The 17559-nt window shown below is 42.1% G+C and overlaps 1 protein-coding gene across 1 annotated transcript in view; it reads right to left on the bottom strand.

The window, feature by feature from the left end:
* Positions 1-1572: 1572 nt before the first annotated feature.
* The window catches only part of ANKDD1A (ankyrin repeat and death domain containing 1A), a 59617-nt gene continuing 43630 nt past the window's right edge, over positions 1573-17559 (bottom strand). The window contains exons 8-14 of the mRNA XM_044660120.1: positions 13207-13305; positions 11789-11887; positions 10717-10815; positions 8462-8557; positions 7172-7373; positions 2251-2382; positions 1573-1634 (exon numbers count right to left, since the gene is read on the bottom strand). Of these exons, the coding sequence (XP_044516055.1) occupies positions 1573-1634; positions 2251-2382; positions 7172-7373; positions 8462-8557; positions 10717-10815; positions 11789-11887; positions 13207-13305 (789 nt within the window). The remainder of the gene's footprint in view (positions 1635-2250; positions 2383-7171; positions 7374-8461; positions 8558-10716; positions 10816-11788; positions 11888-13206; positions 13306-17559) is intronic.

Here is a 17559-nt window from a genome sequence, read left to right on the forward strand (position 1 = left end):
ATTGTGCTTTCTGCACTTGCCCTCCGTGCATATATATCTTCACCACCTACCTCATAGGGTTGTTATGAGGAGAGGATGATACATGTGGGAGCTGCTATTAGTACCAGGCAATACAGCATAGGATCAGTACTGCCAGGCATCATTTCACTTTAGATTCCCCCTTTTCTACCCAGTTGGACGTTGCCAGTAAATACTTGTCAGTGGAGTGGAGGGGAAATCTAGTGTAATTGGTGCATTTAATGAACTAATGAATTTTTTGCCCAATGAATTAATTGCCCAACCCCAAGTTTTACCAACCCATATATGTGAGTCTTGAATTTAAAATAGATTGTCTTATTTAATAGCTTTTTCCTCTTTAAAAAATTAGAAAACTAAATTTATAAATTCATTTTACTAGGAGATCTGAATCCACGTGATTTAGTTGCTGTCTTACAAAGCATAAGCCCAAAGAACTAGTATCTACATATGGTTACATGGCCAGTACTCAGGGCAAAACCACATGCTCTCTCAATCCTTCTCCTTTTCCCTGGGGATCATTTTGTATCATAAAGGGTAGGGGAGACCACATATGAGAGAATATTTTTCTCCTAGCTACATTCGACTCGCAGGGTTCAGCAGACCTAAATCCTTGTCCTAGCTCTACTAACTAGCCATAGGATCTCAGTTTCCTCTTATGTTTAAGGGGAAAAAAAGGTGGGGATGGAAGGTATTTGAACTAGTTGAAGATTCTTTCAAGCCCTGAACTCTGATTCTCTTTCCCTTCTCTGGACTTGTGCCCTATTGGGCAACTTTTGCCAACAAAAAAGGTTCAACTGATTGCCAATGTATTTAGTAAAATGTAATCCCCTTAATCTCCCTCTGTCAAGATATTGTGCAGTAAAGCAAAAATTGGGCATGTGAAATTTTCAGACCACATTTCTAAGTTCTTAGAAATAGCTGCGTAGCTCTGATTTTCACAAAATGTTGGAGCTGGCAGATCAAAATGGCTTTTGTAATTTCTTCTAATCTTATTATCTATGACACCTGAGAACTCATAACAACCTATCCTAGCCAGTCCTCTTAGAGCAAAACTCAAGAAAGCAATATTCTTGAATTCTATTGAACAAGGAATGTAAGAGCAGCCAGGTGGCTCAATAGATAGAGATCGAGGTCTGAGGTTCAAATTTGGCTTCAGACCTAGTTGTGTTACTGCTCTTCTGCCTTGTAACCAACACAAAGTATCAATTCTAAGACAGAAGGTAAGAGTTTTGTTAAGAAACAAAAAAACAAATTGGCTTATAAATAGTAACAATTATAGGATAAGCAAGTGGCAATAATAAAACCAAAAGAGATCAGTTTTGCATGACCCCAAAGCCCAATGTGTCTCAAGCTGTCCATGCATCCATTTTTAGTGGCTGGTTTCCAGAAAGACCTAGAACAAATCCCTGCACAGATCTTTGAGGAAGGGACTACTGTCATGGGACTTCACTGTTGTCGATCTCATTGTTTTGGTTCAGTGAGAAACAGTATCAAGGAGCCTGTAAAATAGTAGTCACCTTCTGGTTGGGCTGCTCCACCCCACTTGGGCCCAGGTCACATCGCTGTGCATTTTTTGGAGGAGTTGCAGTCTGCATTTGCTTTCTTTCTGATGCTTTCTACAAAAAAAGATAAGGAATTTCTATTTCTTGTTTCTAGAAGACTCTGATCAACTTTTCTGAAATGATTTTATTTTTGTGAAGAATTATTCAATGACCCAAAACCTTTTTACCTTTTATTACGCTGTCATCCCCCAAAGGACAAATTAAACTCTTGTGTGTATGATTTGACTTAACTGGGAAGGAATATTATGGTTGCATTTCTGAGTAAGAGGAAAATATTGCCATACAGGAATATGAGAAATGGAGAGTAGGAGGAAAAGCCCACTGGAAAAGCTTTGTTGTTAAATATGTATGCCTGCCCTCAAAAAAGAAAAGAAAAAGACCTCATCTCATCCTCACCAAAATCCTTTGAGGTTTGGAAACAGAGTGAAGCAAGTTCAGGAGGAAGACCCATCCATGTCTAACCCTCTCCCTGCTGTGTACCCGCTGCCTTGTCTGGTACCACATTCCCTTTTTTTAATGCACTGTAAGGCAATTTGGTATTATTTCAGATTCAAGTTGCCCCTGCCAAGGCCACTACCTATGGAGCTGTGTAGAAAAACAATTGAATTATCAAATTCTCCAAAGGATGCTAGTGCTGTACTTAGCTGAATTTGCTGAGGAAGTATTTTACCAGCGAGATCTCTTCTGCCAATTCCCACGAGCCCTTCATATAGTCCTTTGTTTGGGTTTTCAGCTGCCATGATTACACCGTGGAGCCAGATAAGCAACATTCTGTGGCCGTGTTCCCGGTAGCTCTTAGTGCCTGATGACAATGGAGAACAGAAGGGGGGGGGGGGGGGAACCCACTCAGCAGTAAGTTAGAGCTACCAGAGGCAATCAGAGAGTTGGTTGTTTTTAGCTCATACCAATATCTCAAAGGAAAATAATAAGATGCCTCTTGGGAAGCTTGTTTCTGTAGATGGTTCATCCAGAGAGATAAGAGTGATAATCCACCTGGGGAGGGCAAGGCCCTCTATGACAGTCAAAGGCTTCCAGGATCCTAAGAGGCTCTAAGATCACCTCAGCCCACAGTAATCTCTTTCCCTGAACTTTTTTTTAGAGCAATTTTTTTATGAGCTTATTTAGCCTTCTAGTAAACTTATTAAGCCTTAAATCCCAAACTATAATGAAAATCCACTTAAACACAAGTAACTATCAGCTTGGCAGCACTAAATCCCATTTGATTTTGCATAGACATATCTTAGAGCAAGGGTATCAAACTCAAATAGAAATGGGAGCTGCTAAACTGAACATAACGATCCCCATAGGCCACATATGGCCTTGGAAAACAATGTGTTAACATTATGCTGTGTTATATTTTTATGATTTTGTTAAATATTTCCCAAATATTTTTTAAACTCTTACCTTTTATCTTGGAACTGATAACTAAGTATTGGTTCCAGGGCAGAAGAGCAGTAAAGACTAGGCAACTGAGGTGAAGTAACATGCCCAGGGTCACACAGTTAGGAAGTGTGAGGCCAGATTTGAACTTGGAACCTCCCGTTTCCAGGCCTTGCACTCTATCCGTTGTGCTACCTAGCTTTGTCCCCAATCACATTTTAATCCAGTTTGGGTCACATGGAGGAGTGTTGGGCTAAGGACCATGTATTTTGATACCTCTGAGGGCATTTACTTTCTAAATGAGATAACTATTGTGTATACTATTTTGCTTTGTATTATTTTGTGTACAATTTATCATATTTCTTTATAATCCCCACAATTGTCATCCATACTAGTTGTCAGATAAATTGATACCTAGCAGGCTACTCAGTCTTTCTTCAACCTTGGGGCATGTAAGTTGTTTTTACTAGATTTTTTTTCCTCCCACTGCCATAGACAGCAGTTATCGGTATCATTTATAGACCATTCCATTTTTTGCCTTTTTAGGGCTTCCTTAGGGGCATATTTCTAACAGTGGAATCATGGAGATAATTTTATGTCAGTTTCATTATTTTTGTTAGGGACTTTCTAGACTATTGGAATATTATAGTTCCACCCTTAGCATTTTGTCCTTATTTATCATTGCCAATTTAGTAAGTTCTGGATATGCCTCCGTTCTCTTTTTTTTTGTTGTTGTTGTTGGTTCTAGGTAAGGTTGGATAGTTTTTTTCCACATACTTATAATTTGTAGCCATTATAAATTTTTTTGAGCATTTGTTTCCTCCCAGCTTTTATACTCTATCATCAGTGCTTAGTTAAGTGTTACTACTTATGTTTTAGTTGTATTCTTTATTATATTTTATATTATTACTTCTATTTAGTACTTAACACAGAGAATCTTATAATTATTAAACTCATTCAGCTTTTCCAGTAGGTCTTGTCTCTGTGGGAAGTACACTATAAGTGCCTTAAGGTCAGGGATCCTGACTTAGACCTCTATCCTCCACAGCACCCAGCAGTGTGGAACAAATGGTAGGTGCTAAAAACCAAACAATCATCCTTGATGGAAAGGGTGGCAGGTTCCAGATTCATTCAGTTGGGTCCTCTAGTCCTCTGGCATCTCTCTCACCAGCCATTGTAGACAAACTGCACTGATCACTGACCTTTTTGGCTAAATCCTGCCAGACCCAGCATGATGACCTGACTTCCCAGGACTTCTCTTCATTTAATCTCCTTTATACATTTTTTCTGTTATGGTTGTCCTTCAAGTTATGTGCAAGGACCCTTAGACAAAGTACAACTTGACTTGAAAGCCTATCCCATTTGCAAAGGACAGCTATTAGAACTGAGAATTCAAAAAGAAATGGTTGGTGCTTCCAAGGTTATGTTCTCCTAGGAAGTTGCAATCACACACAGAAGCTATAATGAAAGGTAGGAAGTGAAAGGGGCAAAGGAGAGATTAGCAGATTTGGAGGGAGCTACGTGAGGGAGCAAACAGCAACAGCTTAGGGAAATTGAGGAGGACTTCAAGGTGGGGCTTGAACCGGTCTTGGAGACAAAGAAATCTAACAGGTAGAAATGAGGGAAGAGTGTGCCTTAGCCATGTAGGATGGCTTGTGTGAACGCCCAGAGGTAGGAGACAGCATATCAGATTTGGATGGCAGCTCGTATTGTTCTTCTGCATATAATTGTGAAAGAAAATGGGAGGCAGCATAGCATGATTAATGGAAATGTTTTGAATCGTTGTACCATGTATAACCTGTATATATGTATGTACATAGGTATGTTTGTGTACACACAAACACATATATACATATATATAAAATTGTTTGCCATCTTGGGGAGAAGGGAGAGGAGGGAAGAAGAGATTTTAGAATTCAATTTAAAAAGAAATTTTTGAACCCTTACCTTCTGCCTTAGAATCAATACTAAACATTGGTTCCAAGGCAGAAGGAGCCGTAAGGAATAGGCAATTGGGATTAAGTGACTTGCAGGGGGTCACACAGCTAGGAAGTATCTGAGGCCAGATTTGAACCCAGGACCTCCTGTCCCTACTAGGCCTGGTTCTTCCATTGAACTGCCTAGCTGCCCCCATTTTTTTTTAATGTTAAATTGATTTTATGAGTAATTGGCAAAAAGTAATATTTTTTAAAAAGAATTAGAAAGATAATGTGAGAGCTACAAAGGTAGAGTGGCCTGTCTACAGAATTTGTTTTTTATTCTAAAGGCAGTTGGTATCCACTAGCATTTTTTGACTAGGGGAGTAATTGGTCTGAACTTGTGCTTTAGGGAGCTTATTTTGGTAGTTCTGTAAAGGATGGGAAGAAAATAGAGGTAAGAAAATCTGGAGGTTAATACAACAATCTAATCAAGAAGTAATGAAAATACGAATGAATGGCTAGCAGTGTAAAAGGAGAGCAGGTCAGATCTAGGGTGTTGCAAACAGATGAGGAATTATGCTATTCCACTTCTGATAGGTGAAGGCCTTGAGGTCTGAGAACTTGGCGACAGCCAGAATTTGTTTTGTTAGATTATGCATATTTGTTGCAAGGGTTTTTTTTAATTGAAGGTGAGAGGAAGAGAAAATAAAAATGTTAACTGAAAAAAATAAAATATAATTTGAAAAATAGTCATTGTACGTGGGGCATGAAGGGAGTGAGATACATCAGAGATGGCACCAGGCTTCTGAAACTAAAAGGCTAGAAAAGGGTGGTTCTCTCTAACTGCCTCAGCCATAACAGCATCTCTCAGGAAAGACTTTCTTCCTTCTCACTGTTCCATGATTGGAACCTTCTCTGCCAGTCATCCAGCTAACTTATACCTCTTGCTAAACTTTCCCTAATTCTCTTATAATACCCAGCAGAAATAAGAAATTTGTATATGTTCTACATTTAGTTCCAAAGGTTAGTCAGTGTCATGTTCTCAGTCCATCATGAGGAAGTAGCAGGGTGGATGGCAGAGACAGTTCCCACCTAGAACCTGGAGACTGGTGTTTTGAGCCCTGCTTTGCTGCTCCTGAGCTTCCTAACTGAAGGCAGGTCATTTCACCATCTTGGGCCTTGGTTTCTTCACTTGTAACATGGGGTTAAGACCAGCCTTTCCTGAACCACAGGGTTATTTTAAACCTCATATCAAATAATGTCTATAAAAGTGCTTGGGAGTATAATCCATTTTATTTATGTAGTGCTTTGTTATGTCACTGCCTGAGATTTAAGACTCTTGTGACCAGTATGGGCTTGGGAATGAGAAAAAAGGCTCATGGCATGAAATTATAGCCTCACTAACACCACTCTTAACAGAACTGGGTCAGAGCTAGAGAACTGTAGCTTGTTGACATGTCCAGCAGTAAAATCTCTTTTGCTTAAGGCTTTTTAAGAGTCATAAGTAAGGGGCAGCTGAGTGGCTCAGTGGGTTCAGAGCTAGGCCTAGAGATGGGAAGTCCTGGGTTCAAATGTGGCCTCAGACACTTCCTAGCTGTGTGACCCTGGGCAAGTCACTTAACCCCCACTGCCTAGCCCTTACCACTCTTCTGCCTTGGAACCAATACACAGTATTAATTCAAAGATGGAAGGTAAGGGATTTTTTAAAAAGGAATACATAGAACTGGAAATTTTTCAATAACAGTTAAATATAGCATGGGTGGGCATTTTATTTTTAAATGCTACAAATTAAATTTCTTCATAACTATATGCTCCTTCCTGATGAAGGCTGGAAATATACCAGAGTCATAGGCTAGCCTGTTTCAGACCTGTCCAGAAGAATCCTGATTCTAAAACAGATCTGAATCATTCAGTGAATGTTTTGAAGGCCTCTACTGTCAGGTCACAGCTGGACTCCCTGAGAAAAAATAAGCCACACCCACACATGTGGCAAGTCCTCATCATGTACAAGGTGCCATGAGAAAGCCAAGAAGGAAGAAATTATTTTCATGCTCAAGGGCCCCATAATTAGAATGGTTTAACTGAAAGAATCCCATCATGTTCAGGCCCAAAAAAGAGGGCAAGTGACCTGCTTACAGTCAGATAGCCAAAAGTGACACAAAGAGGAAACTAGAACTGAGACCTCTTGGCCTGCCCTTCCCTGGGCTTTCCAAGGCATCATGGGGGGGGGGGGGGGGGGGGAGGGGGAGGGGAAGAATTCCCCAGAAGTGTGGGTTTGTGTGTAATGGATACCTGTCCATTGCTGTTCAATAGCACGAATGTGTGCATCCGTAAACTTCCAGTAATGTGCCAGCTTCTTCCAGTCATTGTGCTTGAGGTATTTGGTGGCTAAGCGCCACATTACTGAGCGGATATGCTGCGTTTCCACCCCATGATCCTGCTTAAAGCTTAAGGGTTTCACAGCCCAAGAGTCGGGGTCAGTTCTGAGGTTGTCCTGCAGTGGCAGAATAGAAGCTGATGATGTGAAAAGTGCAAAGAGCCTGTCAGGAGGAAATCACAGGACAAGAGTCCACTTGGCCAAAAGAGAACTGTTTAGAAGCAATCTGCTAAGAGCCCAGCCCTCTGATTTGGGGAAGGTGATGCCAGTCATGGGACTGCAGTCACTGGGGGCTCCACACTTCATCTACTGCAGCATCCTTGCCTCCAGGGGAACCTTAGAAGAACTGGTATGTGAATTCTTTCTGGGATATCCCTGCCAGTGGCTATCTAGCTTGTTTGTGCCAAATACCTCCAGTAAGAGGGAATTCATGACATCTCATCAGATCACATAAATTCCCTGACATTTTAAATAGAAGAAGTTTTAAAGGAAAACAGATAGCCTAAATGAAAAGTTTCTTGGGAAGAGGGGAAGCATTGGGAAATTAAAGTAATGTAAAAATTCAATAAAATATTTATTAAAGGAAAATAGGTATAAGTTTAGTCTTTTATGTCTTAATTTTCTTTTTGCCAAAAGGAATGTCATCCTTATAGTGGTTGATATTTACATGAGGCTTTGATGTTTGCAAAGCCCTTTATGAAATAACTACAGGTATTATCCCCATTTTACAGATTAGGATACAGAAGTTTAAGAGACTTAAAAGTCCTTATTTCTGATCCTTGCCTTCTGAGCTCTCTCAAGAACTTGTCAACAGATTGACTACACTGCCAGTCCCTACTTTTCTACCTCAGCTGCCCTGATTTTCAAACCTGTTAACTACTTAACAGTAGAGTGAAGCACTGATGGATCTAATTTACCATGAAGACACATAGAGGAAAAGAAGCCTCTCCCCTGTCCTTGTCCAACCTCAGTGGCATCCATCCCATCAGCACATTTCATTCATTCAAGGCAGTTTGTGTAAGTGGGACGAGGAGTGAGTGTAGTTGGTGGCCATTTCCATTTCCTATCTCTCTTTCCTATCACTAAAATCCATCTTCCCCCACCACTCAGAGGCAGCCCTGGCTGATGATCACCTGTGGCCAGGTTCCATCTTCAAACCTAATTCACGTCATCCTCAACCCCCTGACAATGGGGACCTTTCCTACCTGTTCCCATTTGTAAAATCGATCTGCTTTTATGATCATATCTGCCAAGCTGATGTGGTTGCTACGGGCAGCAACGTCCAACGATGTTTTTCCTTGCTAGAATTAAGAGGAAAGAATAAACAGCATTATTAAAACACATATTTACATAAATTGAAGATGTGAGATTATTTTTGGTATACCCTGTAAAACCCCTTTCCCCCAAAGGGTAGCATTTCTTGCCTTATACTAAAGGATAGAAAATAGGAGGCTTTTTAGGTATGATATTGGATAGTAAACATTTTTCTAAAATAAGAATACTTATTGATAAGAATGGTATATACCACTTAAAAGCTTCAAGAAAATTTTCCCTTGCAAGCAAGCCTCTTATCACAATGTAAGTTATCTTTTTGCAAAAGGGGAAAATGGAATCAGATTTAAAGCAACTTCACCGAAGTCACAGAGCTAGTAAGTAAAAATGTGATGTCAGTAATGATGCATCCACAAAATCCTGTGTAGGTTGTAATTTCAAATAATAGCTTACATTTATATAGGGCCTATGGTGTGCCAGGCATTGTTAAGCACAATATAAATATTGCATTTGATCCTCACAACAATCCCTGGGAGCTGTTATTTTTATTCCCATTTTACAGTTGAGGAAAATAAGGCAGACAGGTTAAGTAACTTGCCCAGGATCACACAATTGGTGTCAGAGGCCGAATTTGAATTCGGGCCTTCCTAACCTCAAGCACATTGTGCCACCTAGCTGTCAAAAGGTTATACTGTGAGGAATTTGAACAGGTCAGGAGTACTGGGACAACTCAGTCCTTTGTGTATTTCCCAGGGGATTTGATTTCTCTAACCTGAGTCTTCTAGACTTTGCTTACACCTTCTTAGGGACAGCCACTAAGAATGTTTCAGATGTTAAATATTTTTTGAATTTTGAATTTTTTTTGCCAATTATATGTAATAAATTTCCATACAAATTTCCCTAAGTTATACAATTGAACTTCTCCCTCCTTTCCTTCCCCCTCCTGGTGTTGGCAGGTGATTCGTTATGGTTTCTGATGTTTTCCTAGTCATACCCCTATTCCTCTCCCCCTCCACTCTGCCATTATTGAAGGCTAGCTAACATGGACTCGTCCTTTCCTTCAAATTCTTTTATGACTTGGGGGCTTTATCACACAATTTAGCACTAGCTTTTCACTATATGCTATCTTATATTGTTATTTAGTATAATGTATGAATGACCCTGAGCCAATCACTTAACTTACCCTTGGTTCCCTAGGTCAGTCAGTGGCCTCTAAATTCTTTCCAATTCTAAATCTCTGATCCCACTATATATTTTCCGATTAAATAGTGAACTCCTCAAAGCCAGGGACAAGACCCTGCCTCACTGCTAGATTACACAGTAGAGGTTTGGTAGATGCTTCTCTGTTCATGTTTAGACAGAGTCACTCTGAGAGATGAAAAACTATTGAAATTGCCCCAGATTCCAAGGGATATGATAATAGATGAAACTGGAAATGTGCAGTGACTCACCGACACAGCAGGCAGCCCAGCGGGTCTTAAGAAAAAGTTTTAGCCTATAATAGAGATTCTCTTCAAGGAACTTATCTTAAATATTTTTGTTATTTATTTGTCATTTATCTTAAATAAATTGGTAACTATTTTAATATAACTGGCATCCTCTGTCATCGTGCATATTTTACTTTCTGCGTTGAAATCACTCATTAATGGGAAGGGGTTCAGGACACAAAGATGATTCAAAGCTCTAGCCTAACTCAACTCTCCCCATTCCTATGTACTGCTGCTTGTGTTTCCATCCATCGCCCCTATTATCCCTCTACTTTCAAACCCGCTGCAGGGCTGCCCTTGTTAGTCATTTTAATTATATTTCAATGGTATCAACAGACTAGGCTTTCACAACTCCCTATATGGAGAGCTGGACCTAAATAATTCCTGCCAGGGGCTGTGCATCTCCAGGAGACATGGCTCATGGCAGCAGTAAGGGGCTAATGCATTAATAGCAGAACCGAGGAGGGGCAACTAAGTAGCACAATAGATAGAGCTCCAGGACTGAATTGGGGAGGACGTGGGTTCAAATCTGGTCCTGGACATTTCCTAGCTGTATGACACTGGACAAATCACTTGACCCTGATTGCCTAATCCTTGCTGCTCTTCTGTCTTAGAACTGAAAATAACACAGAAGGTAAGGATTTTTTAAAAAACAAAATAACAGGACTAAGTGAGGCATTGGGGTGGAGAGGGGAATCCACCTTATCTGTCAAATTTAAGTTCACTCCTGCGATGAGGATCATTTCCGCTATGTCTTGTCTCGAGTTCTCAGCAGCAATGTGAAGTGGCGTCTGGTGCCTCTGTATGAGATAATAATTTGAACAAAAGGAAATGATATTCAGAGTAAAAGCCATTAAACGTGGGAGATAATGACTAGAGGAGTAAAATGGTCCAGCCACGCACTGGGGCCTGAACTAAGGAAGCCAAGCTTTGGCACTGTGATTAGGCATTGGGGTTTTAAAAAAATCACTCCTCATTGGGCTAGCTGGAAGAAATTTGCAAGTAAGGTAAAAAAAAAATGTTGGAGAAGTGGGAAGGTGTTTATTTTATTTTCAATTATATGTAGAAATGATTTTTATAAACAATCATTATATGACATTTTGAGAGTCGGACTCTCTCTACCCCCTCCATCTTCCTGAGGCAGTTAATAGCCCAATAGAGGTTATTCCAGTGCTGTCATGCTGTATATATTTCCATGTAGCAGGAAGGTTTTTAGCAGGATCCCCCATACACCCAGTACCTTTGGTCTCAACACCTTCTCCCACAGCAAGATTTAAATCCCTGGGATCAGAATGTGTTCTTGCTGGCTTCCTACGAATAGCTACGGAGCTGTGATTAGAACAAGACCCTCAAGCATCTGGCCTGGTTGATAAAGCAAACGATGAGTACCCAAATGGAACAAACCATCCCATTTTCAGATTAAAGGCATTGCACTTCCCCATTTTACTCCTAATGACCTATGACAGAGGGTCCAAGAGTCAGAAATCATGTTTACAACTGAGCAAACATTTTAATGCTGGTTCTTTTTCCTCCAAAATTTACTTGGAATTGGATTTTGGCTGAGATTTCTCAAATGGGGAGAAATGTGGGATGGAGAGAAAATAGGAATGTTTTGCTCATGGAAACAAAATTTATCCCCCCAAAAAAGAGAGAAAAAAATCATTCCCAAGACAGCCATTTGATCAAGCAACAAACCTTCAAATTTTAAATATTATTTCCAAATAGTAAAAGATCATTTAGCATCTGCTACGGATTGCCCTGTGAAAAGCTTACATTGTCGGTGGCATCGAGGTCGATTTCTGCCTTGATGAGGAGCCTGACTAGGGAAGGGAAGTTGTTTAGCACCGCGATGTGGATTGGAGATGCATTTTGCTGTGAAGAAATGACATTCATGAGCCTAGAACTCTGGAGGAGTTTACAAATCACAGTTGGCTTTTGGGGAGGGCATCGACAGCCCTGACCCAGGTGACTTAAGCCATTAGTAACTAGTGGGCAGCTGGGTGGCTCAAAGGAGTGAGAGCCAGGCCTAGAGATGGGAGGGCCTGGGTTCAAATTTGACCTCAGACACTTCCTAGCTGTGTGATTCTGGGCAAGTCTCTTAACCCTATTTGCTTAGCCCTACCTTGGAACCTGTACTTAGTATGGATTCTAAGATAGAATGTTAAAAAAAAAAAAAAAAGACATTAGCAGCACTAATGGCAGCTGGGTAGCACAGTGGATAAAGAGCCAGGCCAGAGAGTCAGGAGGACCTAGATTCAAATATGACCTCAGACCCTTCCTAACTGTGTGGCTCTGGGCAGGTCATTGCTTAGCCCTTACTTTTCTGCCTCAGAACCTGTAATAAGTATTGATTCTAAGACAAGGTTTAAAAAAAAAAAAGGGCATAAGCAACACTTAAATGTGAGGCTCTTGAGCTGCTTTCCTCACTTCAGATTGCTTAACCACAAGGAAATCTTTCCTAAATATGGACACTTTGCATTTGTTATGCTCCTACTCTATGCTAAGCACACTAATTTGACCCAAGTTCAAATCCAGCCTCAGATACGTCAGAGCTGTACGATCCTAGGCAAGTCACTTAATTGTTGGCTGCCTCCGTTTCCTCAATTGTAAAATGAGAATAATAAGAGCACCTACCTCCTAAAGTTGGGGGAAACCAAATAATAATTATAAAACACTTAGCATGGTTGACTTCATAAAAGTGAAACACTATGTAAAGTGTTAAAATTAAAATTAAAGCTAATTTTAAAGCCCTTTATAAATAATTATTTCTTATAAAGTGAAGGAGTTGGGCCAGAAATGTTCTCTAAGGTCCCAACCCCATGGAAAGATGGAGCATCTAGATTTCCCAACAAGATTTCCTGCTTTAGAGCAACTGGGTCCAGTTGTCCATGGTACTGCCATAATCCCGACAGCATAATGTCTGCCTGAAGTCTGCATTGGGAATTGAATTGTGGCTTTGGAAAGTCGTTCTACTAATACTGTGTATTAGTTCCAAGGCAGAAGAGCAGTAAAGGCTAGGCAATAGGGGTTAAGTGACCTGCCCAGGGTCACACAGCTGGGAAGTGTCTGAGGCCAGATTTGAACCCAGGACCTCCCATCTCTAGGCCTGGCTCTCAATCCACTGAGCCACCCAGCTGCCCCCAGCATATAAGATTTTTATGTTAAAACACACACACACACACACAACTTACATGATTTGCAGCATCTACACTGATCCCAGCATCAATGAGGACTTGAGCGATGTCATCAAAGCCGTGGAGGGCAGCATAGTGAAGACAATTCATTTGTTTCTAATGGAAATATCAGAAATGCAATATGATTCCTTACCTGAGAATTCGGAGCTCCCGGGGCTAGGCTAGGTTATGTTTTCTACTTGAAGGAAGCTCCTTCCCATCCCTCCAGGTGCTAGTGCCTTCCCTCTGAGACCACATCCTGTCTGCTACGGGTATGTCATACGTGTGTGTGTGTGTGTGTGTGTGTGTGTGTGTGTGCATGGTTATTTGCATTTTGGGGTGCTCCTTCCGAGCTGGGGCTGTTTTTATAAACTTTTCTTTAGATCCCAACATTTAGCACGGTGCTGAGTTAGAGTGAGCACTTTAAAGATGCCCGTTGGCCAATGGAAAGCTATTGGAAGGCAAGGAGGACATCTTCTCTAATCCTTGAATCTTCCCCCAGCAACAACTGTGCTTGTTGTTCAGTCATTCGGTCTTGTCTGACTCTTCCCCCATTTGCTATTTTCTTGGCAAAGATACTAGAGTGGTTTGCCATTTCAAACTCTGGAAGAAACTGAGGCAAACAGGGTTAAGTGACTTGCCCAGGGTCCCACAGCTAGGACGTGTCTGAGGCCAGATTTGAACTCCCAAAGAGGAGTCTTCCTGAGTCCAGGCCTGGAGCTCTATCCATCGCACCACCAAGCTGCCCTGAGATGCTTGTGGATTGGCTCATTGATTTAGCCTTCAATTTCCTGCCCTGTCAGGGCTCAGACAGAGCCATACTCTCTGTCTGTTCTCTGAGTCTTCATTTCCCTCCTGCCTTGTGCTTTCTACAGTCTGTGCTGCTCTTCCATGTCCATCATATACAGACCCCAGTGTGGACCCCCAAGGGATGAGATGCTGTAATGCATCCTGAAATCAACAAGTTTTATTCCAAAAGGACCTTTAAAGAAGCCCCCCCAGGTTATCCAATCATGGATGTAATTATCTGATCCACACTCCCCCCCCCCTTATTTTACAGGTGATGAAACTAAAGCTCAAGGGTGTTTTAAAGGGCTTGCCCATGGCCACACAGGTAGTAAACTTTGGAGGTGGGTAGAGTGCTGGACCTTGGATGTGGAAGGACCTGAATTCAAATTCTACTGCAGACACTTCTTAGCAGTAGGACTTTGGGCAAGTCACTGAACTTTTGCGGCTCCCCTTACTTATGTATAAAATGAAGAGGCTTCGGCGTGTGGACCTTGAAGGTCTTCCTCCCCTATCTCTATGATCCCGTGATTTGAAACTAGGTCCTCCGACTTGAGAGCCACTGAACTGAAACCGAGAGGTTAAGAGACTTGCTCGGAGTCACAGAGCAGAGCCGTAAGTCTTGGGGCAGCCAGTTTAGCTCTAGGACCTATTGCTCCCAGAGTCACGTTCCTCCTCCTGAGATGGTCATTGGCCCAGTCCAAGGGAGAGTCAGCCTGGGTGGCTTCAGCCTGGGTGGCTTCCGCCTAGAGAAGGGACGCCCGGGGGAATCCTGGCAGCATTCCGCCCACCTTCCCGAGGGAGCCTGGGGCAGGTATCCTAGAGAGCCCCAAGCCCAGGCTATGAACCCATCCAGGACCCCAAGTTCTGAAGACAGTTCAGATGCCTCGGTTGGGACTGCTTCCTCCCACCGCTGCTTTAAGTGCTCACAAAGTCCGCGTTATCGCGTGACTTCTCATGTGAATCAGATAAGGCGTGAGAAGCCCAGGAAAAAGAATGCCACTTTTTGTTTGTCACAGGACTTTGGCTCCCATCTTGCTTTTGTCAATCAATAAGTATTTATTAAGTGCCAACTATGTGCCAGGCACAGTCACAACCTGTGTGCCGCTGGCCAAATCCCAACCCCCTCTGGGCCTCAGTTTCCTCATTTGTAAAATGAGTGGGTTGGATTCCAACTGTAAATCTTCGGTCCTGTGTTAACTCATGTTTCTCATCAAGCACCCCCCCCCCATTTGGATGACCCTTGATTGTTCAAGTGGCCTCGGGACAACGAATGACGCGGGATCAGGGGGACTCTCAGGACTGGGTCAGAGGAGGTCGCGAGGCACGTGACCGTTTCCCAGCAGCCAAAGGGGCCGGTTGGATCACCTGGGTCTGCGCGTTGACCTTGCTGCCCGCCTGAATCAGGAGCCGCACGCAGTCCAAGTGGCCTCCCTCAGCCGCCATGTGCAGCGCAGTGAAGCCTTCCTGAAACAGAGCAGCAAGTCACTGAGAGCCGAGATCCAGCCCGCAACCAGAACAACCTGCGTTTAGATTCTAACTCGACCCACCCCGGTGCGACCCGGGAGGAGCCACTTAGACCGTCGGGGCTTTCAGAAAGTCTCTGAGCTACAGAGATGGCGAAGATCGTTCTACTGCAAATGGGAATAACATGGAAAGAGGTTTTGAACAATGATACATGTGTAACCCGGTGAAACTGCTTGTCAGCTCCTGGATCGGGGAGGGAAAGAACATGAATCACGGAACCATGGGAAGATAAATGCAATAAAAATAGAAAGGAACAATTAAAAAAAAAGATGACCATCTTCCTATGACAGGAGCTTCTTATATTAATGAGACCACAGCTCTCAGTCCTTATTTCCAATTAAAATGCTCCTCACCTCTGATGATTTAATGCTGTCTTTACTCTGAAAAGACAAATCCCCTCACCGTCCCATGCACACGCTGTGGTCCATCCTGTCTCCATACCTTTGTCCCTTTGTCTGTGCCCTCCTCCCTCCTCTTAGCTTATCCAAGTCCTACTGTGCCTTCTTGGGCCAGCTCAATTCCCCCATCCCCAAGAAAGCATTCCCTGACCCCTCAGGCCAGAAGGATCATCTCAGGGTCCTCTGACACTGATTTTTCTACTAGAATACCCGACTAAAGACAGTTGGGTAGCTCAGTGGATTGAAAGTCAGGCCTAGAGATGGGAGGTCCTAGGTTCAAATCTGGCCTCAGACACTTCCCAGACCCCGGGCAAGTCACTTAACCCCCATTGCCTAGCCCTTACCTCTCTTCTGCCTTGGAACCAATACTTAATAATGATTCTAAGATGGAAGGTAAGGGTTTAAAAAAATATATTCCACACAGAATTTCAGTTGGGAATTTCCCGGATGAAAATAGAAGGGAAGCTACAAGTTTTCACAGGATTATCAGAAATCGTATTTTTACTGTCCCACAACTGACTCTGCGATTCTCGGAAAGCCAGCCTCACTCTATTTATTGGTCAGTGGTTATGAAAAGCTCTCACCAAGGAATGAGCAGAACCCAGAGAGCAAAGGAAAATGAAAAACAAAAAAGGGAATGCAGCCTGGGCCTCCATCAGAGAGGCAAAGACTTGAGCAATAAGGAAATGAAGATCCTGCTTATACTCCACCTTGCTCAGATCATAGCTGGACCAGTTCTGAAAGCTCCACTTTAAAAGGTCATTGATTGTGCTGGAGCACATCTAATCAAGAGCACCCAGAATCATGAATGGAATACAGGCCAGATCAGGATCAAACAAAGGAACTAAAAATGTCTAGCCTAGAAAAAAAGAAGGTTCAGGAGGGGCATGCTCCCTCTCTCTTACAACATTTAGAATCAGAGGGTTAAGACTGGAACGGGCATCAAATTCAACCTCTTCATTTTATAAATAAGGAAATTAAGGCACATAGTAGTTAAGTGATTGGCTTGGGGTCACGTAGCTAGTAAGTGTGAATAGGGGAGAGGGCAGGATTTGAATCCAGGTCTTCTGTTTTTAAAATAATCAGATAGATGATTCCAGAGGAGAAATAACGAAGCATGCCACCCAAGTCCTAACAAAGAGGTGTTGGGCTCAAGATGCAGAATGAAACGTACATTTTTGGATGCGGACAATGCTGGGAATTTGTTTTGTTTGACTATATTCATTACAAAAGGTCTTATTTTATTGTATTTTTCCAATTTGTTGGGAAATAAAATAAATGCTAATAAATAGGGGATTTTTTTAAACTATTAGGTAGAAAAAGGATTAGATTTATTCTGTTTGACCCATAAGGTAATAGAAAGAACAATGATGAATAATATAGAAGAGTCAAATTTAGTCTCAATGTTGGAAAAAATTTCCCAACAATTAGAACTATCAAAAAGGGAGCATGGACTACCTTAGGAGGCAAGAGGTTCCTCAAGCACTGACTGGATGGGCATTTGTTGGTTATTTTATGGAGAGGATTCTTATTTCCGGTATGAGTTAGACTAGGCAAGCTCTGAGGTCCTTTCCAAATCTGAGATTCTGGGATTCTGGGATTTCTTATTTCACCAGATACTGGCATATTGGGGGGGGGGGAGGTATAAGCAAGAGTCTTT

The sequence above is a fragment of the Gracilinanus agilis genome, chromosome 2, assembly GCF_016433145.1.
Source record: "Gracilinanus agilis isolate LMUSP501 chromosome 2, AgileGrace, whole genome shotgun sequence".
Taxonomy (NCBI): domain Eukaryota; kingdom Metazoa; phylum Chordata; class Mammalia; order Didelphimorphia; family Didelphidae; genus Gracilinanus; species Gracilinanus agilis.